Source organism: Mchenga conophoros, linkage group LG3 (assembly GCF_057382185.1).
Source record: "Mchenga conophoros isolate Kocher_MC1m ecotype Shallow Benthic linkage group LG3, M_conophoros_male_GT1.1, whole genome shotgun sequence".
NCBI classification, from domain to species: Eukaryota; Metazoa; Chordata; class Actinopteri; order Cichliformes; family Cichlidae; genus Mchenga; species Mchenga conophoros.
In genome coordinates, this window is record NC_140528.1 from 41,604,225 (window position 1) to 41,623,475 (window position 19,251).

At 39.2% G+C, this 19,251-nt stretch overlaps 3 protein-coding genes across 5 annotated transcripts in view; 2 read left to right on the top strand and 1 right to left on the bottom strand.

The window, feature by feature from the left end:
• Nucleotides 1-332, top strand: part of LOC146578708 (uncharacterized) — a 12,627-nt gene extending 12,295 nt beyond the window's left edge. For all 3 annotated transcript variants that reach the window (XM_085269048.1, XM_085269047.1, XM_085269049.1), the window contains one exon: nt 1-332. This exon is cut by the window's left edge and continues 1,747 nt beyond it. The gene's annotated coding sequence lies outside the window, so the exon portion shown is untranslated.
• Nucleotides 333-2,519: 2,187 nt separating this feature from the next.
• LOC146578709 (uncharacterized) lies at nt 2,520-7,836 on the top strand. Its single transcript, XM_085269039.1, has 3 exons — nt 2,520-2,813; nt 4,060-4,416; nt 4,655-7,836. Exons 1-3 carry the CDS (start codon nt 2,741-2,743, stop codon nt 4,852-4,854), a joined length of 630 nt encoding a protein of 209 aa, XP_085125165.1. The 5' UTR covers nt 2,520-2,740; the 3' UTR covers nt 4,855-7,836.
• Nucleotides 7,837-13,538: 5,702 nt separating this feature from the next.
• LOC146578710 (uncharacterized) lies at nt 13,539-15,203 on the bottom strand. The gene is made up of 2 exons (XM_085269007.1): nt 14,271-15,203; nt 13,539-14,032 (listed from the first exon to the last, which is right to left on the bottom strand). Exons 1-2 carry the CDS (start codon nt 14,644-14,646, stop codon nt 13,722-13,724), a joined length of 687 nt encoding a protein of 228 aa, XP_085125133.1. The 5' UTR covers nt 14,647-15,203; the 3' UTR covers nt 13,539-13,721.
• Between the last annotated feature and the right edge of the window lie 4,048 nt (nt 15,204-19,251).

A 19,251-nucleotide genomic window follows, 5' to 3' on the forward strand; every position in this document is an offset into this window, starting at 1 on the left:
ACTCATATATTACTGATCTGAGAGATGACAAAAAACTTGCACAATTTAATAAAAAAAAATTAAACATTGCAAATCCATCCACTCAAAAAAATATGTTCCATCTCTACATACATGTTGTGTTGTGATTGTCCTGTGGTGCTCTGGAAGAGAACCAAATACATATTTAAATGAGGTAAACTGGGGAAAAAATAGTCCATGAGTCCATGGGATTTAAGAAAAGAGACGTGATGTTAGTTCTAGACCTCAAACATGTCCGTTTATAAAAATGTGTTCATTTCTATCTAGAGTGTAAAAAATGTGGAGATAAATATAAATCTGAAACTAAACAGAAATCCTGTGTCCTGTGTGAAACATCAAAATGTACTATTTTTATGAATTAAAAAAGAAAACCATATTTTCCATGTACATGAGCATAATTAAAATTAACAGCTGCAGATGATCTCAGAAATGCATCCTGATTGAAAATAAGAAAATAAAGTAGGAAGAGCTTCATGAAGAACTTCCTGTACTCTGCAGCTTTAAGAATGCAGTGAACCATTCAGGTTTGGATGTTTCTCTGTAATGTAAACAAGCAGGAAGTTCTTATTACTCATAATTCCTTTTTAATCGTATGATCTGTGATTGCAGTTCAACCACCGAACCCTGCCTTGTTTCTTTATTTTTCCTTTTTGTTTTTGCTTCTTGATAACAAAAGGAGAAAAAACTTGCCTATGTAGAATTTTTAAACCATTTAAAATCACAATTCATAGTTTTATATGTGAATTATATAATGTTAAATTACTATTAAACAAATGACTGACTAAGTATTTTAGACTTCAGCCATATTCCATATAAATCAGGTATCATGCAAAAATAAAAATAGAGTCATGACAATAAAAGAATATGACTTTAAGGACTTAACAACATTACTTCAGATATAGTGCACCAACATCTCTGATACATTAGTGCTAAGGGAACACTGAATGACCTGCTGGTTTTCTTTTTTTTATGAAGAAGCAGAACATTTGCACAAAATCACCAACACACCACATGAATCCTGCCAATTCTTCACTTCCTTATAACCCACTGAATCAGGTACTGAAGCAGTGATGCACTGAATGAAGCTTCGGACCTCTGTGATCACGTTGCCCTGTTTAAACAAACCAGGGCTTCTGAAGCAATGCACTGATTTTTTAGACGCATGCGCTGGAGATTCAGCTTCAAACAGACAATCATTAGCTATTAGTGTACTTCTCGTGTTTCTGAGTTCTTTATTTGGGTCCCACCTGTCATGGTCCTGGGTTATGTGACCCAGTGCTTTGCATTTCAATGTATTTTATTATTCATTTGTTTTCCAGTTTCATTTTAGCTTATCTCGTTAATTTCTATCAGGCCCCGGTGGCTGTTTTAGTGATTTGTTTATTGGATCCTCTCGTGTCATCAGCCCCTGTGTTTTAGTCTCCCTTGTTGGTTCATGTTATTAATTTCATGTCATGTCTGTGTCTCGTCAGGTTTACTGTTTATTTTGAAAGTCTCGTTTCCATGTTTTGTTTTACTTCCCCTGTGGCATCACTATGTTCATTCTAGTCAGCTGTCTCCTCGTGTGTTTCCACTTCCCTTGATCACCTCTTAGTCTGTGTGTTTTCTTTCAGTCTTCGTCGGATCGTCTGTGTTGCCTCCCTCCATGTGTATATAGTCATTGCCATAGTTGTTTAGTGTTACATTTAACTCTTGCCCCTGTTTGCCTTCGTTTCAGTTGTATTCATGTTATCAGCCACAATAAAGGCTCGTTTTTTTGTTTGTAGCTCAGTTTCGTCTCCCTCCCTGTCTGCCTTTGAGTCCCTAGCTAAAACACACGGGCATACGTCGCCATGACACTACCTCTGCCAGCCACGCAACCACCGTGACAAGTTGTGCGTTGTCAGCACTCATCATTGTTGATGAGGATGAGAGCATTCTGTCTTCTGCTGTGAGAGCATTGGAGATATTTGTTTCTCTGGTAGTGATGGCCAAATGAAGCCTTACGATTACTGGAAGCTTTACATCCAATTGGTTCAAAAAATGGTTTGTTTCTTGAGGCTTCATATGCACATAAACCCCTTCTTCTGGTCAAAATCTTTACTGTTATTTCAACTATTTGTCATTCCGGACACATTGAGCCCTCTGTAATTTGCATATCAAAAGAATCCACTGAAGATGCCGTTACTGCAGCCATCCACACAGCCTTCTCACACCTCGAATATGAGGACACCTATGTTTGAATGCTGTTTATAGACTACAGATTCATTCAACACCGTCATCCTAAACAGACTGATGGTCATATCAAATTTTTTTTAGTTTTTAGTTCACAAATTATTTGGATTATGAAAGGAGCAAGCTGAAAGATTTCCATATTTCCTTAAACTCTCCCAGAGAAAACACGCAGATCGCTTAATACATGTTGTAAAAACCTGATTATTAAAACAACATATGAGATAATTTTTAAAAGTACAACAGTGTCACCCGATGTGACTACTGTAATCAGTATTGCGTCTTTTTTTGGCTAGAAATATACGTTATTTAAGAAAGATGGGGGTTAACCTGGCTGTTTTCAAAGCCTGGATTATATTTTCATATCTAATGTTTTTTTTTTGTTTGTTTTTTTTAATGGGCTGTAATTATGATGCCTGTAATCTCTATTTGGAAACTAACGTCATAAGAGCTCCTCCCATTTGATGTCAACAAAGAGCCGTTGAAATTCTAATCTACTCAGCTTGAGAGCATGGAGAGAGCCGGGCAGCTGTCGCACTGCTGGACGTTATTGTTTCTTCACTTCTGCCTGTCAGCAGCTGCATGTGAGTGTGTGTGTGTGTGACTTTTTGGACAATGTGGGGAATCTCCAACACATATGTACAGACATACATATATGTATATTTGTCCCTGTAATGTGTATGTCATAATCTTAAATCTGGAGCTGATTTCATTCCCCTTGTTAAGATTGGTGGGATTTAATTCAAAATAATATGACATCATTTAATAGATTTATTAGTAGACTGACATTTTATGTTGGGCAGCAAGTCTTTCTGTGTGAAGTTTGCATGTTCTCTCCATGTTTGCATGGCTTCTCTCCACTTGTTTTGGCTTCCTCCCACAGTCCGAAGACATGCAGTAAGTGGGGTTAGGTTACTTGATGATTCTAAATTGCCCGTAGGTCTGGGTGTGACTGGTTGTCTGTCTTTATGTTCAGGTGATTATTTATAAATCATTGAACCAAATGTATCTCATAACCAAATGTATCTCATAACCAAATGTATCTCATTAACAAGCATGTTTCCTGTATAGGAGCATAGTAACCATATCCAACTTCTTAATAGCAATGAACTGGTCTGCATTGGTGCATCATATCTTTATTCTCTTCCCCCTCCTGCCCCCCCCCCCCCTCTTTCTTAAATAGATAACTATCATATCTGATATCATATCTCACAGTACAATAATATTGAATGGGTTGCATTGTTGTATTTTGTCATGTTTCTCAGGTCTTTGTCTGAATTTCTACGAACATTATTGCTAAGGATTGTCTTATTGCATTGGAGTCACACTGGGTTAAATATGTACACTTGGGTTTTAAGGGGTATTTATTATTTTCTTCTTTTTTTGGGTTGTATGGAAGCCCCAAACGCAATTTCATTGTTCTTGACAATGACAATAAATAAATAAATAAATAAAATAAATAAATAAATAAATAGTATCTTAATACCGAAAAACCAAGAAGAGTTGTGTGCGTTTCAGTTACAGGTTTTTGCCTCAGAACTGTTTTGCAGCCTTTAGCATGTGGGTGTGGAACCTATAACCATATCCTGTTTATAAGAGTTTTATATCTGATGGATGTCACTGGGAAATCACCCTCATGTCACCAAGAAATGTCTAAAGAGTCTTTTTCTTTCTTTCTTTTTAGCTCTAATAATTATGGGAGAGCCCAAACATGTGACCTCACAGATTGTTATATCAAAACCTGTATCACATATTACATGTGGTGATCTCTAATTGCAGAATAACAGTTTGTCTGCTTAATACACACCGGTTGTCTCTTTTGTCCTGTAGACCTCGTAAACATCACAGCTGAATCTGGACAGAACGTCACTTTGTCATGCAGAGCCAACAACAACAACCTCGTCACATTTCTGGAGTGGAGCAAACATGGTCTTAGGAAAGGATATTTACTTTTGTACCGGGATGAGCGGTTTGATCTAGAGAACCAGCATCCATCGTTTAAGAACCGAGTGGAGCTACAGGACAGACAGATGAAGGATGGAGACGTGTCTCTGATTCTGAAGAATGTGACGCTTGATGACCGTGGAAGATACGAGTGTCGTGTTGAGACAAAAATAAATCGCAGGAAGAGAGCGAATCAGGATGACGACCCCGTCATCATCATCAGCCTGAATGTTGTTCCTCCAGGTGAGTGAGTAGAGTTGAGTGTGTGTGTGATCAGAGGTGAAGCTGCTTCCTGGTTGTTGATGTTTGTTTCTAAAGATGTTGTTGATGAGACTTTGTAGAAAGCAGCTGGTCTGAGTGATGTGATCAGAGTGCAGTAGATAATGTCTGACAGCAGTTTGAAGAGGAAATGGATTCTGTTCTGTTCTTCACTCATCACCTACCTGACAGCTGACACCTCACACCTGTTTCTCACCTGCAGGTCAGACAGGAGGAGACACAGAGGATGGAGGGAAGGAGGAATGGGGAAGTGAGAAGATAGGGAGGCATAGCTCTGTCGGTGTGGCAGTTTCTGCTGTCCTTCTTTTGGGTGGTATTGTTGTGTTTTTGATCTACAGAAAACATAAAACAACACATAATCTGGACTCATACCAGCGTCCTGCTGAACTACAAACTGTTTAAAATGTGTCACATGTTTCTACAGCTGAACTGTCAGTGCCTCTGCTGCTGTTTCCTCAAACCTTATTTATTTGTTTTTTTATACTGTTTTGCATATTAGAAGGTTTCAGCTCTATTTATGGTTCTATCTCTGTTCTGCCGCTACAGGAAGCTGAGAAAGGCATAATGTGGTAACTTTATCTCTGACTGACTGATGTGAAAGTCCCTAGCATTACATTTTCCCTCCAGTGTTACGAGTCAAATTTGCAAGATTAAATTTGAATAAGATTATCAATATGTGTTTTTTAAGCTTTAAACAGTTTCCAAAGCTCATGATTGAACTATGGATCTTACGTCTGTTGAGTTTGTGTGGTTTTATATTTACGTAATGATGAGCTTAACTGACATTGGAGATACTGAAAGCTTTTAAACAGGAAAGATTAAATTGCATTAACAGGGAGAGAAAACATGAGTGTTTCTTTTTTTTAGCCTTTGTAATGATTGTTGAATAAATCTGCCTGTAAATGTTAATATGAACTGCACTGTAAGAACTCATGGGGTGAAGTAGAGAGGAAGAGCTTGCTGTGCGAGTAGTTACAGCATGGTTTAACTACATTTATAACATCCACCGTCACATTAAGGAGCAGCCCAGTGTCAGAGCGGTCAGATTTTAATGATATACAATAATACATATAAATACATACCATACATAAAATTTTTCCATCACCCTGTGATTTATTTTCTTTAAAAGAAAGGCAAAATGACTAACAAAAGAAAGCACAGATGAGCTTTTTGATAACTATCTTAGTCTGTTGTCTATTATCTCATGCCTCGAGCTTCTTAATGTCAGTCTCTTCTCATTTGTCTTTCAGTTTCAAACAATGAAGTGTATTCTTGCCACAGAGGTCTTTATATAACATACTGTCCATATAAGAAGGGAAACCTGCTGCTATTAGAGGAACTGAAGTCTTAAAACACAATGACTATGAGTCCACAGACCAAATCCTGAGAACACAGGAGGTGAAGGACTAGTTAAAAACAGGCCACGTACCTCAAACTGATTTGAATTGATTTGAATTTCAAATGTCTGCTCGTCATCTGTGTACACTCTCCTCTGTGTTTGCTCTGTTTTATATACTCTGTGCTTCAAGATTCAGTATCGAGATAAACACAGAGCAACAAGAACCAAAGAAGCCGAACTGAAACTGTTTGGGATTCTGGATAATTCGTTGTTATATTACAAGTCCAAGTTATAAGTAACTTGAACTTTAAAAAGAGAGAGAGAGAGTTTTGTTTGAAGAAGGATCGTAGCCAAAATAAAGATCCCCAAACAGATTTGAATAAATGGAAAATAATCCATACAAAAAAGTGTACAGAAAGAGAGAGAGAGAGAGAGAGAAGAGAGCAAGCAAACAGAAACACGCAGGTGAAACCCCCGAGCTGACAAACAGCACTATGCAGCAACTCATCAAGGAAAACTGAGGCCTTAAATACACATGTAACCAGGGAGATGGAAACCACCAAGGACACACCTGAACGAAAACAGGGAAAAAATAAGATGGTAAATAAGACTATATAAAATGCACAAGGACAAGAGAAGCCACTACACAGGGGCTTTCTCATACAGCGATGGGGACTTTACATGATACCTGGATAAAAGGAAAAAAAGAAACTCAGGGGAATAACAAGAAACGATAACTACAGTTACAGAACATGAAAGAAAACTCAATCTTACCTGAAAATAACTCAAATAGGAACAAAAGTTAGAATATGAAACTGTAACTAACCAAGAACAGAGCAAGTAAAGGTCAAAGCATCCAAAACTGAAATGTGAAAACCAAAAATAAAGGGTCAGTGAGAGCACGCTAACCATGTACAGGTTTACAACATTTATTTTGTGAGTTTAATGCTTTAAAACGAGTTCATGATGTCGAGATCTGTGTGTGGATGTAACATCTTTGTAGGGACCAAAAATACTTGTGGCGACCAACAGTCGTTATAGGAACCAGAATCCCATCTCCACGAGTTTGAAGCCATTTTTGAGACTCAAAATGTGGTTTTATTGTCAGGGTTACAATTAGGTTAGGGTTAGGTTCAGAGTAAGTGTCACGGTTAGGCATTCATTTCATGATGGGTAGGGTTTGGGTAAGCGGGTAAGGAAAGCATTATGTCAATGAGATGTCCCCACAAGGAAATGAATAAACACGCGTGACTATGAGAAACATCTCTGCAGAGTTTTCTATGTTAATTATGTAGAAAAAAAAGTGACTCAGATGCAACAAATGAGTTCAGTACAAGTGAAACGGCCGGAGCTTTGAGGCCCTCAGACTCTCATTTATGTGTTTCTAGCACATATTTATTCTCCAACATTTTTAATTGTTATTTGTTTTCATTTATTATTTAATTATTGTTAAAAGCGTTCTTCGATATGTAAGCATGCAATATTGTGGGCAAAATCTTTAACACCAGCTCTAATTTAGACCCTCCCTTTACCAAAGAAAAAGTTGTACTGTATTGTATCGTCCCCAGTACAATCGTAAAAATTTTATTGGGCACTGCCAAGTTTTGTGGACAGTGTGGTCCCAGTTGTTTCCTGATTTTCACATGAAATACTGAGGGTTTGCCCACAATGACTGCACGAGTCCCAGTCAGGCATGTTTGCTGGGAAACTCTCCTAATGTTTATGTCACTGTTATCTGAACTTAGCTGTACAGTGAGGCTGCTTATTAAATCATTAAAAGATTCGTAAAAACACAAAGAGGCTTCATTTCCAGCTATGATGGAGTTTAATTCATTAATGAGAATTTAAAATGAACGCTGCAGTGTGTCCTCTGCTAAAGGAGGTAATGGAGGAATCATTGCACCTGTTTCTTAAGCACTTGGAGAATCCAAACAAGTGTTCATGTAAAACATGGTCTGATATGTGTGTATGCTGTATGTACATTTTTTTTTCCAAAAATGTATCTTTCTGTCTATGTCATGTAATGCTCTGTATTTAATAAAGTAAATATTATGATTCAGACAGCAGCATAAGACACTTTCAGTTTTTGAGTGTTTTTAATTGTTGCATTTTTGGCATCACCTATTTCACCTATTTCAATGTTGTAAATGAGTCTTGTATAAAACATCAAAATAAACTGTTTACTTAAACAATGTGTCACGGTCCTGGGTCCCCTGACCCAGCGTTTTTAGTTCTTTGTGATGTTTGTATTATTGTACTTGTGTGAGTTATTCTATGGTTTCTAGTTTCGATCCCTTGCCCTTCATGTTTCTCTGTGTCCCCTCTGTTCTGTGTAGTCTGTGTCTGCATGTTTGAGTTCCCCTCTGTGTCTCTCGATTCTTAGAGACACAGAGTTTGTCTCTGTGTTTCTTAGTTGCTGTCTCCACTGTGTCAAGTTCGCGTCTCTGTGTGATCCTTCCTGTTTTACTTTGAAGGTCCATGTCTTATGTGAATGTGTCCTGCTTTGCTTGTCTCGTCAGTCCTGATTTCTCCCAGGTGTGCCCTCCTTCTGTGTCTCGTTCCCCTCGTTACTCCCCAGTGTATTTAAACCCTGTGTTTCTCTGAGTCAGTGTTGTGTCGTCCCTCATGCTGTGTGGATCTCCCAGTGTCTCTCTGTGAGTTTAGTTTGTGAGTTTCCAGTTTAGTTTGCTTTGTATGACTTTCTCCTGCCAGCGAATAAAGCTGCCGCACAGCGATTCATGACTCAATGTATTTGTCATGGACATAAGTATAAATGAAATCAGCAGTTTCTTGTAATTGCTCTTGTACACAGAGCTCTTCATAAGTATTGGAAAATCATTCTTTTTTTGTGCCTTAAAGAGATTTATGTGTACTAATATGAGCACATGGCAGCAAACTGTTTTTCTTTTTACTATGCATACAGTAAAACTTACCCTACTCTTTGGTGGGAAAAAAGTATGAAGATTTTTAATGTGTAATGAAAGGCGGAAAGGAGGAGGAGATTTTTAATTAGAATGACCTGAAATTTCTTTTTCTTTTTTTTGTAAGTAATTTATCTGCTATTGAATGTGAGCACTCCTGCTTGAGCCACGGTTAGTTTCAGTTTTGCAGAAGTGATTATAAAAGCTGTTTGCTGCTTTTGTTTGGCTCATATAACCCATAATCACTCAGGTATCCTGCTGAACCAGAGATAAGAATACGCAGCTCGCCCTCCTGAGCTTTGCTCCAAGCAACCGATGGTGACAAATCAAACAGTCGCTGATCATCTTACTAATAATAACCTTAACTAACCTTTAAAGCACATTTTGAGAACAGTCTTACCTTTGGTAAGCCTTTACTATTATCAGGTAGGATAAATCAGTAACACAATGAATAAAACAGGCTTCAAGTGTACTACATAAAATTATATAGAGATTTTGTTTGTTTTTACTTTTGACTCTGACTGACCACAGTGAATTTTAAACCAAGCACCCTAAAATGTCTTTAACAAAAGTCCAGTGTATGCTATTCCAGCTAGCATCTCCCCCTCCCACTGTATGTGCTACACAGTCTCAGACAGGCTTTTTGTAAATGGGCACCTGTTTATGATGTCATGTTGGCTGTGGTATACCCTCTTTGGATCTGGTGCTCGGGGCCTGTTCCTGTCACGATCAAAGCCTCTGTGCTGGCCTGTCCAACATTAATCAGCATCAGCCAGGCTCAGAAACCTTTTGAGCCTGGCTGATAGAGGTGTGCTGTCCGAGATGACGTCTGCCTTCATCTAAACTGTTTCTAAACTTTATCTAGATGTTTCCTTGCTGCGTTGAGCTTATGAGGCACAGATGCTCCACGGTGTGGTTGAAAACACCCACATCACCTGACCATGAATGATTGAGGTTTTGGACAGGTGCCATCCATTTTGACGCACCAGTCATTTGTGCTGGAGCTTCTAATCAGTGAATTACTGTTTGAATACTACTGCTTCAATGCCCGACTATAACTGGCCCAGAGATCAACACGTCACCCTTTGCTCTGTTTCTTTTTTTAGCACAGACAACAAAGTTTAAAGTTAAATCAGCAGTGGAGGTGTTGTTGCCATTCTGTTTTAGTCTGTGCTTCACAATAGCTTTAACTCCTCTGTGGTTGTCATGGCTCCCATTTCTGGTGAAACTAAGTCGACAGAAACCGAAACATTTAATACATGACAAAAATCTAAACCTGCAGGCAGCTCCAGGTCCTGCACAGTATCTTATATCTTATATAGATAACAAATAGATCATCGATGTGCTCCAGCACAGCGGGCTGATCACTTCACTGCCATACACAAAAACATACTTTGGTTCAGCACAGCTCCTGTCTAAATGTAAGATCTGTAAGTATCTGAATACATCTTTAATCCTTAAAGTGCACTTTCATTGTTATTGTAGCGACTTCCACAGTCGCTAGAGGCCGGGGATGGAGCCTGCCTATTTGCCTGACACGCTGTGAACTTTACTCAATAATGCGAGAGGTGGAATTGCTTGTATATTAAAGTGCTTTGAGAGTTTACAGAGTAATGTGATGAGCTCCCGATTCAGACTCTTAAAACATCACAGGCTGTAAGGCAACAAGAGAAAACTCGTCGTGCAGCGGTCAAAAAAAACTACAACAGACAGAGCTGTGAGAGTGAAGATACGAAGATATGAGATAATAATGAGACTCATGAAGGAGGCTGAGATTACATAATTGTTGTTGGAGCTGAAAAAGCTACCTGTCAGTGGATCACCAGCTTCCTGACAGACAGAAAGCAACAAGTGAGGCTGGGGGAGATCACCTCTGAAACCCGGTCCCTCAGTATTGGTGCCCCTCAAGGATGTGTCCTCTCACCACTACTGTTCTCCCTCTACACTAACGACTGCACCTCCAATAACTCGGCTGTCAAACTCCTAAAGTTTGCAGATGACACCACTGTCATTGGCCTCATTCAAGATGGTGATGAGTCTGCATACCGGCAGGAAGTTGAGCAGCTGGTACTCTGGTGCAGTCAGCACAATCTGGAGCTGAACACTCTTAAGACTGTAGAGATGACATCTCTCAACTCTGCTCCCCCTCAACATATCAGACAGCCCTGTGTCAACTGTGAAGACCTTCAAGTTCCTGGGTACAACCATCTCCCAGGACCTGAAGTGGGAGACCAACATCAACTCCATCCTCAAAAAGACCAAGCAGAGGATGTACTTCCTGAGACAACTGGGGAAGTACAGTCTCCCACAGGAGCTGCTGATCCAGTTCTACACTGCGGTCATTGAGTCTGTCCTGTGCTCCTCCATCACAGTCTGGTATGGTGCAGCCACTAAACAGGACAGGAGCAGACTGCAGCGGACTGTACGGGTAGCAGAAAGGATCATCGGCGCCCCCCTGCCCTCCATCCAGGATCTGTACCTCTCAAGAACCAGGAAACGGGCAGGGAAAATCATCACAGACTCCTCACACCCTGCACACAGACTTTTTGATCTGCTGCCCTCTGGCAGACGGTACAGAAGCCCGCAGACCAGGACCACCCGACACAGGAACAGTTTCTTTCCCCTCGCCATCTCCCTTCTTAACAGTTGACCTGTCACACTGCCAGACTGCAGCTGGACTTTATGTACATTTTGTAGTATTCATTCCACCTCATTCATTTCTGTAGTTTATGTATATAAGTTTAGATTAGTTATTTATAGTTGGTTTACATAGCTTTGTGTATGTATGTGTAATGTGTATATATAGACACTTGTGTGTGTGAGATTTACATTGCTGTGCTTGAGAGCCACCATCTACCGGAACCAAATTCCCTGTATGTGTCTGCACATATACTTGGCCAATAAACACGATTCTGATTCTGATTCTGATTCTGAAAAGAAGAAAACTGTTAGAAAATGCATCAGATCCACATCTATTTGTGTTTGAGCGCCCTCTAGTGGAATTTGGTTTGATATGACAGACTTTAAATCAACATAATAAATATCAACTTTCTTTAGAAGTCAATTAGTTATGTGGTACCCTGGAAAAACCCCAATCTTTGAGGAAAACTTGATATTAAATCCAAATATTCTGAAAATAAATCAATAATTGTGATTTGTGTTTTTAAAATGTCTCAGACGGTGACATTTTTCATTTTCAATCTGCTCACAATTTATGGGGAATTCTTTATTCATAAATTTAAACTTAGTAACAAGAAACTTCAGTTTAAAATTTTCATAAACCAGCTTTGAGCACAACTCCAAATCTGCAACAGACAACAGTTTTCCATTTATATACAATCTTCTGTGGATTTAGAAAATACATGTCTTGTCAATAATATTGTTGTCTTAATGTTAACCTTATTGTTTCTGTCTCCCTTTTTTATATTGTGCAAATATTATTTCTGCTTTTTGAGCCTCTGGTTAATATTGTAAATGTTATTTGTCTTATTGTTTTTGTTGTAAACAAACAAATAATCATTTGCAAACGTTTGCTGTTGAACTTAGCAGCTGTGATAAATGTAGTATTGCAGGAAAACCTAATGCATGAGTGCTCTGTGGTTCTGTGCGTGAAACATCTTATTTTACACTGACAGCATTAAAAATAGTCAAAATAAATCTGCATCACAGGTGAGCTCTGAGCTGGAGGATTATCTATCTCTACCTGCTTGAACGTAGTAAAGATGATGCAGTGAGGAATTGTGCAGTAGTTTGCTGAATGAGACTTTTAACTACCTTTTCTGTATACATGCTGTATTGAAACAGTTGAATTACAATCCCACCATCCACCCACCGCAGTGTGGTTGATGAAGATCAGCTTTCGTTCAAGCATTGCACCTGCATTCTCTTAAATTGACCAGCAGAGGGCGACTCGTGGTTGTGAAAAGACTTCTGAAGTGTACAGGAAGCAGCTCCCTCACTCATGGTGGTCATTAAAAGAGTCAGAGATGAAGATTAATCAGGATTAAACAAGATAACGTGATAAAGGTTTAAGTGTTTATTTAAAAATAAAAATCTGTTTAGCTCTGTGCTCTATGTGGGAAACAGTGTCTTTATTTAAATAGAAGACCAGAAAACATCAAACTGTAAACACGCTGAGCTCCTCCATGCTGCTCCCTCTGCTGTCTGACAGGTTCAAACAGGATCCAGCCTTTAAGAGCCAAACATACTTCAGCTTTCATCTTCAGTTTTACACTTAAAGATGATAAACTCTCAGCTCCTGGTGAATGTTTTATTTTCTGTTCTGTAATTTAACAAATTATTCATCTCCAGCCTGAGATTTTCTTCATTCGTGTGTTTAACACAGAAAACCTAAAGCTTTGTTTCTATTTCACCTTTATATGTCACAGAGAAAAAACTTCTCTACAGAGAATGAAATCTGTCCTCACAACATTATTTTTATGCTGTCCCTTAACATGCGGCCCAGAGGCTACAGGACAGTTAGAAGGACTTTAAATCACTGAAATAAGCAGGAATATTTGAATGTGAGTCTGACCCACCACTTTGACGTTTACTATTTAAAACAGTCTGATTGGGTGTGTTAATTATTGTTGCCTGACTTCCAGGTTTATCTCTGTCCTAACGTCACATCTTTTTTGGGTATTTTAAACACTTTCAGGCCAAAAGGACGTACAACCTGCATTTGTCTTTGTTTCACTGTAGTTAACAGAACATCCAAGTAGTTCATTGGATTCTTTACATTTTTTACTTTTTTACATTTTTTACATACATACTTTGCATGTATCATCCCCCCCTCCGATTTTAAGTAAGAATACACAAAACAAGTATTTAAGAATAATTGTTGGCAGTTTTATTAGAGTAACAGACAGCTCTGAGAGAGTCCAAACATTTCATGTGGAGGCTGGTGTTAACTGTGGATCTCTTAGTTTTGTGCAGATAAGACGAACAAACAAAAAAACACCAGAACAGAACAGAATCCATTTCCTCTTCAGACTGCTGTCAGACATTATCTACTGCACTCTGACGTCTGGAATCAGTCCTGCTGTTTGCTGAGGAGGAAGTAGTTCATTCTCAACTGTCAGAGTGACATCAGGGATCCTTGTGGAGTGTTGGTGACTGTTGTTTGCTTCCGGGTCATTTCTGTCTCTGTGTTCATCAGCAGGAGATTCAGAGTTCAGAAATCTCTCAGACATTTCAGTCTGTGGTTCAGTGGGAGGATGATCTGAGTCCTGACAACATTTTTTATATGTTATGTAGATCAAAACAACAACAGCAGCAACTGAAAGACCGATGATGAGTCCAACAGACCCTCCTGGCTGACCTGCAGGTGAGAAACAGGTGTGAGGTGTCAGCTGTCAGGTAGGTGATGAGTGAAGAACAGAACAGAATCCATTTCCTCTTCAAACTGCTGTCAGACATTATCTACTGCACTCTGATCACATCACTCAGACCAGCTGCTTTCTACAAAGTCTCATCAACAACATCTTTAGAAACAAACATCAACAACCAGGAAGCAGCTTCACCTCTGATCACACACACACTCAACTCTACTCACTCACCTGGAGGAACAACATGAAGGTGGATGATGCTGATGGACTTCCATGAGCTTGTTTCTCCCACGAAGACACGACACTCGTATGTTCCAGTGTCATTAGTCGTCACATCCTTCAGAATCAAAGACACGTCTCCATCCTTCATCTGTCTGTCCAGCAGATCCACCCGGTTCTTAAAAGATGAATGCTGGTTGCATCGCTCAAAGTGCCCGTCCCGGTATAAAAGCACATATTCTTCCCCCAAGTCGGCTCTGCTCCAGTTCACAGCTATGACGTTGTTGTTTGGAATTCGACATGGCAGAGTGTCGCTCTTCTGTCCAGCCTTAGCTGTGATGACGGCAACGCTGAAGCGAATGAGAGTCAAGAGGAGGAGGAGCCTCATTGTTCCTTTCAAACAGATGAACTAGAATGATGATCATGTCTGCAGAGCTCAGAGCTTTAATAAAAAACTCTATCGCAGTCGTCTGCGGGCCCATACTCCAACGTGCTCATCGACTCGCTGTGACTCCACCGCGGCGGACCATCGCTGTGACGGACTCCGCCGCCGCCGTGGTGGACACCGCGGTCGCGTCGTGGCACATCACTAGCTGTGGCGGACACTAGCTGATCGCGGACACCGCCGTGATCGCGATGGCGGACTCGGCGGTGATCGCGGTCGCGATGGCGGACACCGCGGCAGACCATCTCGCTGTGGCGGACACCGCGGAGATCGCCCTCGCCGTGGAGATTTAAAGCCGTCACACTCGCCGTGGCGGACCACGGTCGCGATGGCTGATCAACTCGCTGTGGGGGATTAAGCCCACCGTGCCCGTGGCGGACAACACTCTCGCCGTGGAGAACATCGCCCTCGCCGTGGCGGACAACACTCTCGCCGTGGAGAACACTGCCCTCGCCGTGGTGATTTAACGCCGTCACTCGCCGTGGTAGATTAACATCTACGCCGAGGTCGAATGCTCGACACTGTGATGCTTCATGCCTCTAGTGAAGTACAAGGTGAGAGGTTGAACACTGATCCACGAACGCCGTGGTAGGGTGAAGTTTTGCTTCAGCTTGTGGCAGACTCTTTCACGGACAGACTGCGGAAAACTTTTGGTTCAATCTCAGCTGCTCTTTTCATATATTCTCCTGATTTGTTGTGAGTGGCTTAAACACAATTTTTTAACTTTTTTTTTAACTTTTTTTTGTAAAACCGTTCATTTTGAAACAGATTTTCATTTCAGTTTCCTTTTTGAAGGATATCACACGGTTTTCACGCTGAGTTTGCTCGTTTTGCCATTACTTATAAGTTTTTAGGAATGATTTTCAACATTATTTTAGACACACTGGGCTCTTTGTGGGCTCATACCACGAACATAAACAGGGGTTTGTGGTTTTTTTCTTCTCGTTTCACTCATTTTGTAGTTCTTTTTTCCCTTTTTCGTCCACAGATTTCTTCCCTTTATTTTTGTTTCCCTAAAAACGGTTCAAATGGTTTTCACACCGAGTGTGCTCGTTTGTCATACTTATACATTTATTTAGGAAAGCTTTTAAACATTATTTTCTTCTCGTTTTACTCATTTTGCAGTTTTTTAAGCTTTTGTCAAAAGGTTTCTTCCTTTGATTCTGTTTACCTTCCTCATTCATTTATGCTTCGTGTTTATGGACAGTTTTGTTTATTTAAGATTAAAGAATGACAAACTTCACAGTTTAGGCGTCTGTACTTTATTGTATAAAGTGTCATATTCACTGCTACTAAAGCAACAACAATAATAATAATGAAATAATAACAACAGTAGTAGTGATGATGATTACAGCTGCAATACAATTTGCTTCACAGAAAGTGTTAATAACTTATCTTATACAGGAAGTGCCCGAGAGCTCAAGTTGAAAAGAATAAAGTCCAAGAAAAGGAATGAAGTTTTCATCTTTTTTTTTCTCATTTTAGTTTAATTAAAATCACATTGAGCTGTATGTGGGCTCACATATGGATACAGATCTTCCTGTATTTGTTTTCTCTAGACATTAATTTCATTTTCTATGTTGTGTGTTTGTGATACAGTTTCCCCTTTTTGTGGCTAAGTAGAATCAGTAGAATAAATCCAAAGAAAATGACACTTTTTGAGGTGGAATAACTGTATATTGTGATTTAATGTTCATTTTCTGAGATTATACAAATAGCAGTGATAGTAATATAGCACAGTTATTCTCTGTGACATTTTTAATTTTAAAACACAAAAGCTGTTTTTGACTAACTAAAATAAATACTCTTTTGTCATCGATACAATGTTTAGTTTATCTTCAGCTGGAATTCCCCTTCAAAGTCCAGAGTCAGAGAGAGAGCCCATTATTTTGGAGCCTATCCCAGCTGTCAGGCCAGGGCAGAGCTAACATATACACAATCATCCGCACTCATATTCACTGAAACATTTTTATTCCGTCAATATAATAGTTTTAATTTATTCTTTTCTTTGGTTGTTTTTGTTGAAGTTCAGTTACAAAAGTATTAATATATATAAAAAAGGCTTTAGGTGTAACAACCATGAGCTACACCTTATCAGTTGACATCTCATGTGACATTTTACTTATGTTTTCCTCTTTAACAACTGTCATTTATCTTCTAGAAAACAAAGGGAATTATGATAAATAACATGACTAATTATTCAGACAGAAGGAAACCTGCACCTCAGCTCCTGAAAAACTCCAGCTTTGAATTTGAAATGTGGAAGCAAAGTTTCTGCTCTCATGCTGGCTCTCTTTTGTGTCTTGCAGAAACACATCAGAAGTTTCTGGCACCACTTCTTGGAGACAAGCATAAGATGGTCATAACAATAATGTTCTTTGCTTCAGGATTCTGTGTGTTGATTTCACCCACCGCCTATTTATTAATAAGTCATTTTTAATAATATTGTTGAAAACAACTCCAACTTCAAGAAAGAGGTAAGTCTAGTTTCATAGAAGAGAGAGAGAGCAGTCTCTCTGTCAGGTGAATATCTACAAATATACAAACACATTAAATCTGCATCTGTAGATGACAGTCAGCAATGCATCCCCATTTAAAAACATTTAGATAAAAATTAAAGTATGAATGAGCGACTGCTGCTGTGTGAACTTTTAATGTGACTCTTTCCTTACTTGTTTAAAATATCTGAATGATCAGACATTATTGCTTTTTGTGAAACCTCAACACAGAAAAAGAATAAAAGCTAAATGATGTGAAATTCATCACTTTATGTCTCTACGTCTCTTTTTTTGGTCTTTCTTTAGTACGGGCTTCATGATTGCTTTATTTTCTGTCACGTGAGAACAGGGTGTGTATTTCTGGGAAAGGTGATGAAAAGTTTTTAGCCAATGAAAAACTGACACACCACACACTTACTTGGAATATAGTTTCTGGGTGTGTCGGTTTACACGAAGCGCCTGAATGGGAACTTACATTAGCCTGTTTGAAAGTGGAAAAAGGTCCAAGAAAAGAGCACTTTTTAAAATAGAATAAGAAGTCTATAATATTTCAAGGAATTAATTTAAGTAGCGCCGTGATTTAGATGTAATCAGTGTACTGTTTTCTAATATTGTCACTAATAAAAGATGAATATAATTTAAGGTGTTTTCAAACTGCTGCCAGCTTTTGAATCTATACTGAGCCTTTCAGTGTTTTCTCCTTGTGCCTCTGTGGACTGTCTCTGGCACCAAAGTTTCCTCTCAAAGTCCAAAGACAGACATGTTTGTTAGGGATTTGTTGAAACACCTGAAGCACCTTCTGGTACTTTCTGAGGAACAGGCTCACCCAGTTGAACTGCATTCCATAAACAAGTTTTTACTGGGCCTGTGCACCAGAGTGTTTGTGTGCGTCTCTTAAAATTTTCCATCAGTACTCGAATCATTCTCACAACTGCTCCTGTCAGTCACTCTCTGGGTTTATGAATAGTAAAAGAGCAGAACAAATGTTAGACCGAAACCATTCAGATCTGAAGAGCCTGTTTTTATTCAGAAATCTGTTGTCAAGATGAACTCAGTAATCATCAAGTTCCAATCTCCTCTATCATGTTTTTAAGTCTTTCACAGTAAGAAGCTGATAAAAAATAAAATCACGAGAGGGGTTTCATTAAGAAACAAGCAAAGAGAGAGCTCTGCTGTACTTTGCTCTTTAACAAGGTGACGGTGGATTTTGTTTATCATTATCTCAGACACTCCCCTCAGCTGATTTTTTAATTTACATCCAAAGTATTTCATTCACAGATCCCATAAAAGTCATTTTGATTCAACACAAGATTTTTAATGTACTGTGACACAAATTTATGATCTGATGTTAAAGTGATTTCAGCGTGTTTGAGGCAGAAGATTTTCACCTGCAGCTACATCTTAATGTCAAATATATTGAAAGATATTGTGTACTGAGAACCAACGAGTACTTTTACTTCAGGTTCTCTGAGTGTATTTTCATGCTACTGCTTTTAATAAATGATCCAAATACTACTACTTCTTTATTACACTTATAAATACGTGACCTGGACTTTTTTGGGGTGTGACCCAGGCGATGAAGAACCTCAAGTGGTCGACTGGAGGCCAGAAGTCCTTCACACATCATTTGTTTCAAAGAACCAAAAGAAAATGTGGATAAAGAAAAGGCAGAGAGCCCTTACCAAGCTTCCACTTATAAATATTTTACCTGTTTAATTTTTTATTGGTAATATAATTAAATTTTCCCTTTCAATGACGGCGATGTACACATCCTGGACAGGGAGGAACGCTGGTTTGAGCACAGAGAAAAAAAGCTTGCACTTCTTGATATGATATATTTAAATATGAATGTGGTTGTCTGTCTCTATGTGTTAGCCCTGTGATAGAGTGGCGACCTGTTCAGGGTGTACCCACCTCTCACCCTGTGGTTTAGCTGGGATAGGTTCCAGCCCACCATGTCCATGACCAGGATAACTGGAAGAGGATGGATTGAAAACTTAGGAGACCCTTTGAAATATAAATATCACATATCCTGTGTCCCAAACTGTGA

Bases quoted from the DNA above. Each gene is read 5' to 3' on its own strand.
- LOC146578709 (XM_085269039.1), top strand. From the start codon at position 2,741: ATGGAGAGAGCCGGGCAGCTGTCGCACTGCTGGACGTTATTGTTTCTT. The intron at 2,814-4,059 runs GTGAGTGTGTGT...TTTGTCCTGTAG, and splicing joins CTGCCTGTCAGCAGCTGCAT to ACCTCGTAAACATCACAGCT. The intron at 4,417-4,654 runs GTGAGTGAGTAG...TCTCACCTGCAG, and splicing joins CCTGAATGTTGTTCCTCCAG to GTCAGACAGGAGGAGACACA.
- LOC146578710 (XM_085269007.1), bottom strand. From the start codon at position 14,646: ATGAGGCTCCTCCTCCTCTTGACTCTCATTCGCTTCAGCGTTGCCGTC. The intron at 14,033-14,270 runs GTGAGTGAGTAG...TCTCACCTGCAG, and splicing joins CCTTCATGTTGTTCCTCCAG to GTCAGCCAGGAGGGTCTGTT.